The sequence below is a fragment of the Gavialis gangeticus genome, unplaced genomic scaffold, assembly GCF_001723915.1.
Source record: "Gavialis gangeticus isolate Ggan-Ray unplaced genomic scaffold, GavGan_comp1, whole genome shotgun sequence".
Classification (NCBI taxonomy): domain Eukaryota; kingdom Metazoa; phylum Chordata; order Crocodylia; family Gavialidae; genus Gavialis; species Gavialis gangeticus.
The window spans coordinates 2971851-2982505 of NW_017729023.1; the positions used below are offsets into that span (position 1 = coordinate 2971851).

The 10655-nt window shown below is 44.0% G+C and overlaps 1 protein-coding gene across 1 annotated transcript in view; it reads left to right on the plus strand.

The window, feature by feature from the left end:
- USO1 (USO1 vesicle transport factor) overlaps nucleotides 1-9926 on the plus strand; it is a gene marked incomplete at its 5' end in the record, with an annotated part of 86244 nt that extends 76318 nt beyond the window's left edge. Inside the window, one exon of the mRNA XM_019516797.1 lies at nucleotides 8912-9926. Coding sequence (XP_019372342.1) covers nucleotides 8912-8998 — 87 coding nt within the window. The remainder of the gene's footprint in view (nucleotides 1-8911) is intronic.
- Between the last annotated feature and the right edge of the window lie 729 nt (nucleotides 9927-10655).

Sequence of the window (10655 nt, forward strand, 5' to 3'; positions counted from 1 at the left end):
AAGGGACTCAGGGGTCCACAAGATGAACATGAGCCTTCAGTGTGATGCTGCAGCTAGTAAAGCGAGCAAAACGCTGGCTTGCATCCATAGGTGCTTCTCAAGTAAATCCCGGGACGTCATTCTCCCATTGTACTCAACCCTGGTGAGGCCGCAGCTTGAGCACTGCGTCCAGTTTTGGGCTCCGCAATTCAAAAAGGATGCGAGAAGCTTGAGAGGGTGCAAAGGAGAGCCACACACATGATCAGAGGTCAGGAAAACAGACCTTATGATGAGAGGCTGAGAGCCATGGGGCTCTTCAGCCTGGAAAAACAGACTCAAGGGGGATCTGATGGCCACCTATAAATTTATCAGGGGTGCTCATAAGGATCTGGGGGAACGTCTGTTCACCAGAGCGCCCCAAGGGACGACAGGATCGGACAGTCACAAACTCTGCCGTGACCGATTCAGGCTGGGCATAAGAAAACTTCTTCACTGTCCGAGCCCCCAAAGTTTGGACTAGGCTGCCGCTGGAGGCGGTTCAAGCACCCACTTTGAACACCTTCAAGACATATTTGGATGCTTATATTGCTGGGATCCTATGATCCCTGCTGACTTCCTGCCCCTGGGGTAGGGGGCTGGACTCTGATCCCCCGGGTCCCTTCCAACCCAAATGTCTGTGAAATCTGTCAGCTGCAAGGTGTTACATGGTTCAACCCCACTGAGAACTATCTTAGTCCAGAAAGGATGAAGATGAAGATGGCAGGATCTTCCTGTTTGAAAGGATGAAGATGAAGATGGCAGGATCTTCCTGTTTGTCTTGTATGTGCAGACACTTTTCAGAGATGACAAAGACTTCCCCTTAATGCCCATGGATGAGAGCAAGGCAATAGATTTAAACTTCATGTTGGCAAAAAGCAAGAATTTACTTCCAAATGTAAGTGGCCATGCTCTTTGCATTCTACTCTGTTCTAAAGCCTACCCCCAACTCACTCCTCCTCTGGTTCCCTTCACAAACCACTCCTTTTCTCTTCCCAGAAGAGCATATGTCACTAGTTGCACAACCTAATTACTGGTCCGAGCACAGTGAAAAACATCTGGTCTTTGTAATACTTGCACCAATCATGTGCTTCTCTGTAAAACAAAACAAAAAATAGTTTTACACATTTTCATTGAACAAGGGGAATGATTGATAAATGAAGACCTGTGTCCAAAAGATGGCAAGGCCTGTGCCAGGCCAAAGTTCTGACAGCAGGGAGTATGCCAGACAGGATGTAGAAGCCTATATTGGGGTTTTCATCACTCAAAAGGTGGCCAGGTGGCAGGCCATCAAGGTCCTATGGAGGAATGTGTGTAGGGAGTTGTCTGGTCTTGAGCTTTGCCATGAGAATATCTGAATACATCATTGCAAGATGTGATGGTGAACACCAGAAGAAGCTACTTATTGCTACTTGTGCTTTACTTCAATGAATAGCTGATGACATTGTGTTAGTGACAGCAACATGTTTGCATTTGACTGAGGGATTGTCTGGACCAGTTGGAACAACGTGGGTTGAGTGGCAGTACTATGGGATAGATCATCTTTGGCTAGCAGGGATGAAGCTACTGCCACTCCTGTTGTGCTGGCTGCACTGGGGAATGTGCCTTGATGCCAGGGCAAGGAGCCATGCCACATTAAGTCCAGGTAGGAGGTACTATTCCATTGTCCATATTGGGGATCAGAGCATGCTACAAAACCTCTGGAGACAGTTGAGGAATTCCTGACCAGGGTTATCTGCTATACTGATATGAGCACTGTACCCAGGACATCTGCCATGGGAGGACGGTACCAGCTCTTGTGGATAGAGGAGTCCTCGTGATGTACTGAGAGATGAGGTATCAGGGCTTCATGGTCATTGACACTCCAGACCACCTTGATTTTGTAGGCCACAGGTTGGCAACCTACAGTCTGGAAGCATTTCATCCAGCTCGTAAATCATAAAACCATAGAAAATTAGGATTGGAAGGGACCTCAGGAGGTCATCTAGTCCAGCTCCTTGCCCAAACCAGAATCATCCCCAACTAGATCATCCCAGCCAAGGCTTTGTCTAACCGGGTCTTAAAAACCTCCAAGGATGGTGATTCCACCACCTCTCTGAGTAGTATGTTCTAGGACTTTATTATGACCCTCCTGGGGAAAGAGTTTTTTCTAATATCTAATGTAAACATTCCTTGTTGCAACTTGAGACCATTGTTCCACATTTGTCATCTGCCACCACTGAGAACAGTTTAGATCCATCCTCTTTAGAACCATTCTTCAGGTAGTTGAAGGCTGCTATTAAATCCCCACCATAGCCCTCTCATATCTAGACTAAATAATCCCAGTTCCCTCAGCCTCTTATCATCAGCCATGTGTCCCAGCCCCTTAACCATTTTTTTTGTCCTCTGCTGGACTCTCTCCAATTTGTCCACATCCTTTCTGTAGTGGGGGTCCCAAAACTGGACACAGTACTCCAGATGTGGCCATACCAGTAGTGAATAGAGGGGAAGAATCGCTTTCTTCGATCTGCTGACAGTGTTCCTACTAATGCGGCCCAGTATGCTGTTAGCCTTCTTCACAACAAGATCCCCAACAAGGTTGTGGGGCTTCAGCTGCTGGTGCATTTCCCAGGCCACCGCAGGGACAAACATCCACCTGTTTGCCCATGTCTGACCCAGGGTGGTTCATTCTAGCCCACAGCTGGAAAAAGTTATGTACCCCTACCCTACACTGTTGCATTCCAGGAGGTCAAGTTAGCAGCTATCAATGCCATAAGCACCTTCGGCTACCTAGAGCTGGCCCTTTTGGTTCCAGTGGGGCCACATACAACATAAATTCACTATGCATGGGAAAGAGTCTGTGTATGTATAGCAAAAACTTGGGATCAAACTTGGGAAAGATGAAAGCCTGTCTATGATCAGGACCTCTTCTGCAGGCTTAGATGCAGAGCTAGGGTACAGCTACAGTTCCTTTAATGCTTTTCTATTTAAACAAAATTATACAGTACAGTTACAATACCCTTAATTATCACCAGCCGGTCAGAAAAGAGGCAAGAGACAGATATGCAGCCTAATTCTTATTGTTACACTCCAGAAGCAGAAGAATAAATACTTATTCTGTTGCCTGTCCAGCTACCTACAATATCATAATGCAGATTATGTATACCTGCTGGGGAGCCTCAAGAAGAAAGTGATATGCAGTTTGGCATTAGGTTTTCCTGAATTTATGGATTTTTTTTTTTTTTTTTCAATTTTCTCTCTAGTTGACACTTTCTATTATTTATGGATGGCTTGTAATATATTAATAAAGATTCTCTGATTGGTTTTATTCAAATGTATTTGTCACGGAAACTTCTTATGACTGTGAGGTGTCAATTACTTGGTCTTTATGTCCCTGTAAAAGTTACAGTTCTGGAAGAGAGGATTTCTTGTCTCCTTCCCTCGCTATCATGGAATGGTCCTTGCTACCATCCTGTTGTTCTTTTCATCTTGGTTTATGGTCTTCACTGACCAGGCTGGTTTGTTGGTATGACTTCCTTAAGAAACTTAGCACAAATATAACCATTATAGCAAAATTTATATTCAATGTATTTGGTTACATCAATCCCTACATTAACATTTTCAAACTAAAGTTATAATACAGTATATTTGGATTATCTCTTTTTAAAGCCTCTTTTTTTTCAGGCTTTTTGCTCTCTACAGTTTAATCTGGTTTAGCACAATTTGTTAATTTCCAGGGTTTTTTTCAGTCTGGAAAGGTACTCTATATTCAAACAGGTTTTTAGTGTCGTCTGCTTGAGCCACACTTCTGTAGCTTGGTGTAGGCCCTTTGAAGATGTCCGAGACTGGCAGCAAGTGATTATATATTTCCACTTTCCCATATTTAGCAAGAATACACTATCATTTAATAGGATTTTCCACATTTTCAGTTTTTCCCAATTGACTTACTTATATTTTTTTATTGATTTTTAAATTACTGCATTTTTTTTTAATTGCAGTAAGTTTTTACTGATTTTACACCTGGGTTTTAGTTCCCAGGTTTCCAACCAGATGTGGGGGCGGGGTGGCAGTGGCTGCATGGGGGCCGGGGTGGCTGGATCCACTGCCGGGGGGGCGGGGCTCCTGGCTCCGACCCTAGGAGGGGCTGCAGGAATTGCTCCCAGGGTGGGCAGGTCCCAGGTACACCCCAGTGGCTCTGACTGCAGCCCTGCCCCAGGTGCTGGGAGCTGCAAGCCGTGCTGTGGGGGGCAGGGACAGCAGGTGGGAGAGCCTGGCCCTGCTCCCTGCAGCAGGCACTGCACCTGTTGGCTGTTCCCAGGGCTGCTGCAGCAGGGGCTGGGATGAGTGGGAACAAGTGGAACCTCAGGGGGCATGGGACACAGCACAGCGTGTCCTCACTCACCCCAGCCCCTGCTGCAGCAGCCCCAGGAGCAACTGATACCACCTGCCTGCACCACGGCATGGCACAGCCCAGGGACTGGGGGGAGTAGGGACAAATGGAGCCTTGGGGGGGTGTTGAGGGCACAGTGCAGCCCAGCAGCTGCAGGCAGCTGGTGTTGGTTGCTCCTGGGGCTGCTGCGGCAGGGGCTGGGGTGAGTGTGGAGAAGCTGCACAGTGCCCTGTGCCCCAGAGGGCTCCACTTGGTCCCACTCACCCCAGCCCCTGCTGTAGCGGCCCCGGAAATGGCCGATGCCAGCTGCAGAAGGAACTGTAAGTAGGTGCGGGGCATGACTCTGGGGGCACTTGCCCCCAGGAAGACCCCAGCGCAGCCCCTCAGCCCACAGCCCTCCCAGGGGGTACGTAGCAGCAAGAGCTGTGCCCCCCCCGCCCTGCACCCGCTGACTCCCCTCGCTTTACTCCCTGCTGCAGCCCTGGGAGCGGCCAATGGGCTGCACTACGCCCTCCCCCCCCCAGTCCCAGCCTTACTCCCTCTTCCTCACCGCTGATTTTTTTTTTCCCCCTTTTATTTTTTTTCTTTTCCCCGATTTTAAACCGATTTCCCCTTCCCCTCCCCCCAATTTCATCCCAGTTTTTAGGTTTTGAAGATAAACCCTCAAAATTCCCAGATTTTTTAAATAACTGAAAATGTGGAACACTTGTATATAATTTTTTCTATTTTCTTTATCCAAAGACACAAAATCCAGGTGCTACAGTGGTTGCCTTTAACAGCTATTAGTGTTTTCCATAAAGGAATTGTCTGAACCTGCTTGAGTTACTGCTGGCCTTGACTAGCAGATTGTATTCTGCTTTCCCATGCTACTGCATATTGATTTTTATGTTGAGCACTTCCGTTTATACAAGCTGAAGCACGTATTATTCCTTACTTAGGTTTATACTAGGTCCCCAGTCTGTACCTGTCATGGGGTGTTTCAAGAGTACTGTGGCCAGCAAACGTGTTACATGACAAATAAGCACATCACTTGAGCTTCAGTAATACTGGTCAGTGGCCATGTCTTACCACCCATATCCTTGATCTCCTTAAGAGGCTGGAAAACACCTACTTGACATGATTGATGAAGACTGTAATCTCATGTATTGCATCTTATCCTATGTATGCTACTGCTGCTGGTACTATGTGGAGGGGAGTTGCTGTCATTGCTGTTGTTTACTTTCACTGTTTCCTGAAATGAAAACTTAATACCACCTGGAAAATCACCTTTTTACGATCTGGCCTGTTAACTTCCACTGCATAAGTTGTTGCAGCTTCATGTTGCAAGGGCAATATGAAAATATTCTAAGTTAAGTGTACCTGGGCTCTTCTGTCTCCACCATCATCCTGTTTGCATGTGGTGGCCAGAAATGCCTGGGTGTCTGAGCACCTGCCTGTCAGGGCATACAGATTTTATCTTTTTTGCCCCTATCAGAGGAAAGAGGGGATACCCTCTAGTAAAGAGGCAGACTAGTTGTGCAGCTATATTGTGCAGAAGGCAGCAAGCTAGGAGACTAAAGTAGACTTTGCCGGGTCTCTGTGGTAGTGTGCCACCAAATGGATGGAGATGGTCACCATGTTTTCTGAATGCTTATGACTCTCTCCCAGTTAACCTGGTACATGACTTTGTGGTCATGCTTATAACACAACCGATTATCACTGTGATGAGCTGATAGCAGTAGTTGGCAGGGGTCAGCAAGGAAAAAACAAATGGGAGGCAGTGGGGCGACTGCATTGAGAGTCTGTGTTGCAGGAACACCTGTGAAAAATAGCAAAGTACCACATTTATTCAAGTATTGTTACTTCAACCACATTGTTCGTGCTACAATATAAGACAAGTTTCTCCCTGTGGCCTGTCCGCCAGCCCCCCCCGCAAGTCAGCATGGGGGGAGAGAGAAGCTCTTCATTTTATAATTGCATACAAGGAAACCATATTAAATACATTTCTGTTGTTAAACTGCCATCCAAAAGTAGCATGTGCTCTGTAATAGAAACTAACAATGAAGTTGATTAAAATGTAGCCATCACTGAGCATGATTATAAAACACATGGCCCATAATGGGCAATAGGAACTTCTGAGGGGCTACACATAACCCCTCTCCCCCCCCCCCAAAAAAAGCCCCCAAACAAACCCCAAAACAAAAAATCAAAAACACCCCAGCACTTGCTTCCCATAGGAGAGAGTGAGCAGTAGGCCTTAAGTTACTGCAACACTAGGCCAGCACTTGAAGAGGCCAGAGCAAGCTCTGACACCCTTCCCTTGGCCCAAAATGCTAGTAGTAACCCCCTTTTTTTTTTTTAAGGAAAAATTTTCGCGTCCCAAGTCAAATCAGCCAAATCAGTTCCAAATCCGTGTAAGTCATTTGAGAACCATATGTGCTCTTACTACCAGCAAGCATCCTCCATCCCTGCCTGGAGCTTCAGATGCTTCCAAATCCTTTGGTGGGCATCCTGTGTGCAGGCCCAAGCCCAGAGGCTTGGGGTTCGGAGGTCCCCAAGTTTCGCTTGCTCTCAGCTGTATGGTCACAGGAGCAAGCTAGGGAGGAGTCTCCGACTTCCATAAAGTCAGTGTATAGCTGAGATCTTCCCAGTGGAAGTGGGAAGCTAACTATGCATTATCGCGGTCATGATACTACCTCTTGCTACATCCATGGTTTTCCCCAGCCAGTAGGAAAACCACATTTGTGGTCATGGTAGTTATCGTGCTAGGTGGTAGTGATCTAACACAAGGATAAGATAGTGGAGCCCATCTAAATAATATATATGGTAGTATCCATTGTGTGCAGCCCCCTTCAGTGCAGACTTTAACTCATGGTGAGCTACTACATTGTAGACCTCTTCACTCTCACAGCTAAGTTGCACCTTTCCCAGTTCCAATGATTCCTGTTTCTTCACCAGCCTGAAATGTCTGTCAGACATCACCAGCGGGCCCCCAAACAGTTCACCCAGAATCCTGCTGTCACACCTTCTCTGAGCCTGTTATATGATTAGTGCGATCCAGCTCTCTATGAGATGGAACTAGACCGAGTTTTCCTGAACTACTTCTGCATATAATTTTTTTCAGAGGATCCTCAGACCCGTGACAAGGAACACTCAGTTCCAAGTCATGAGTTGTGGGGGTGGGTGTTGCTAATTAGCACATGAAGCTGGGGAGGGGGTGTATATGGACTACATACATATACTGAGCACTCCTGTGGCCCAGCCCAATGAGCTTTGCAGTAAATCATGAGCCTTTTGGCTTTGATTGTGTGTAGTCGCTTCTCGGCCGCTTGTGGGCTCAGATCAAGTGTATGTTTTATAAGTAAGTACAAAAATGCTGCTTAAAAGTAAGTTTGTGGAATAGCTGTGCTAAAATTTGTATCAGTATCAAAAAGTGGGGGGGAATAAAAATGTCAGTTCAACCATCAGTATTTGCAAATTTGCCCTGCGCTTCCATGTGCTCAGGAGGGAGAACAGGGTCTGAGAGTGTGTTGGCGTGAGGGTGGGGAGGATGAAGGGGCTGCAGGGGAAGAAGTTGGTGGGACAGAAGGTAAGGGAAGCCATCTGATCCACCATATTTATTTTACCCTGCTGTAACAGTAGGAGGGGAACAAAATCAGGGCAAATCTCCAATAATTAGATTTTATACTTGAGAAATGATAGCAAAAGTACAAATTTTCCGTATATAGAATCTAATTCTTGGGGGGTTGTCTTATAATCATGGTCACCTTATTTAAATAAATATGGTACTACTGGTTGGGCTGAGTTTATGCCTGTTCATTTTGTTGTGGTGTATGACCTTAAACAGCTAGCAGTAAACATAAATGAATTAGGATAGTAATGAGGCCTGGACACTACCTGCATGCCTAGCAGGCGTAACAGCACATGCAGTAAGCATCCAAATGGAGTCAAAACAATTCTTTTAGGCTAAGTTGCAACCATGTAGTAGATAAAATAGTTAGGTGCTGTTTTGAGGGATCTGGAACTGCAGCTTAGGATCTCTGTAAGCAGACCAAGAGCTAAGAACCATGGAAGTACTGGTGCAAAGATGTCTTGGCAGGCAGATTGGGATCTTCAGTGGTGCATTTCAAAACCTTTTTCACGTGTTAGGTTTCACAGAGTTCTGTGGGGTAGATGAACATTATTTAATTTTACTGAAGGAAGAAGTTGAGGCACAAATGAAGTGACTTGTTTAAAGGCACAGAGCAGAAATGTCTGTGCTAAGAAGTCGTACCAGATTCTCTGCTGTTACCTTGGACCAGTCTTCTCATTCCCAAAATTTAAATAAGTAAAAGTTAAAAATAAAACCCGGAAGATAGGACTTCTCAACATTGATACGAGAAATACTATCACATTCTATGATGCCTGATGCTTAGTTAAATATAATTTGAGCAGAAATTTTAGGTTGGCTTTGTTTTTTGTTGCTGTTTTTTCTCTCTCAGTTGAAGACAATGTATTAAAGTACACTGCTTCTTTTTAAGTCTTTTTTTTATATTATTATTTTTTCAGGTTGAAGATGAGGATGATATTGAATCTGGAGACCAAGGTGATGAAGATGAAGATGAGGATGGAGAAGAGGAAGAGCAAGATGAATAGTGCTTTAGTATTTCACCATCAGAAAACTAGAGATTGCATTAATATGAAAATAAACTAATGCTGTTGGCCTACAAACAACAGCTACGTTATTTAAGAAAGCAGGTGGGAAAATAACTACAGGACTAGTTCCAAGATACTGAAGGAAAGCGTGGGAAATCTTCATTATAGCTGAAATTTAACATCACTTAAAATTATACATAAGCATCCCAAATTGGAAGAATTTAGAAGCTGCTTTAGACGCTGTTTAAAGCACAGGGGTAACAATGCTACTGCCTTAGTTCATTGTCATTTACAGAAGTTCTGTGCATTTGTCTACATTTTACTTTCTTTTGGAACTCTTAACATAATTAAATACATATGTATTTGGTTTAACATTTGTTGGATGGAATCGTTGCTTCTGCATTCAGCAGGGAGCTCATCATCATAACTCGTGGCTTTTGTTAAGTTAAATGGCTATGTTGAAGGGGCAGGGTGGGTGCATCTGGTATTGTACACACCATTGGCTACCTGTTGAACTGACTTTAAAAATGAATGGAAGTGTACAGTGTAGAGTGCCTTGACACCTGAACTAGCTGCATTCTGTACCTCATTGAAGAAACTCAAGGAAATTGCAGCATTAAGCTGACAGCATGGAGGAGGTTTCATGGAAATCTGCAACAGTGTGGTAGCATTTTTAAGCTGAACGTCTTTGCTTTGTTTTTTGGTTTTCTCTTTTTAAAGCATAAGAGATTTAATGTACTACCAGGTCATCATATAAAAACAAATCTGAATATTTGAGTCAGAAGAAAACACATCTGTGATTTATATAATTTATTGGCTCGTTTGCCGAACAGAGATAAAAGATCAGATTTTAAAAAAAATCAAAATGATTACACTTAATGCATCAATTCATGTTTTGGTAATAAAAATAGTTATGATGTTCATTTAATTTTGTTGTCCAGTTTCAGTTAAGTGTATTTAATTACTCATTTATATTTGAATCAGAGCTACTTAAACATCAAAACTGGTTAAATTAAGAGGATGCTATCAAATGGTATTGGACTCAGATCTCATCAAACGAACTTGCCCATAGAGGGCGGGGGAGGTTCAGTTGTCATTCTTTTGACTTTACAGAATGAAAGTGTTACTGAATTTCCTCCAAGGTGTTTTTGGAGTCCCCAGCAATATGTCTTAAACTAGCCAGGTACGATTTTGGCTAGTGAATTCAATGCTGGTTGTTTGATAAATTAGTTTAAATATTCTTTTTCATTTGTTGATTACATAGTGAGCATAGGAGTAACAGCTGATGAAAGGGCTGAGTTGAAATGTTCCTAACTTATAATGAGTTAAAGTAAGATCTGTTTCTTCAGTTAGCCTATGCATAAAATTGACTGAAATCAGTGGAGGAGGAAGAGAGGGATCCAAGTCTGTGGCAGTCAAATTTAGGATTTGGGGGCTGTATTGATAAAGGAGAGCAGCTCTGAAAGGTTTTCTTGTTCATATCAGGCTTGTAGCTTCGTATAATCAACAGGCTAGGTATGTAGTGGGCCTACAGTGTAAAACAAATTCTATATAATACTCCACCACAATGTTTAGTAAACAACTGTTTTCATTTCTTGGGGAATATTTTCCCTTTGGGCTGTGATTGGTCAGCTTGATTCATATTTAAGTGATGCAC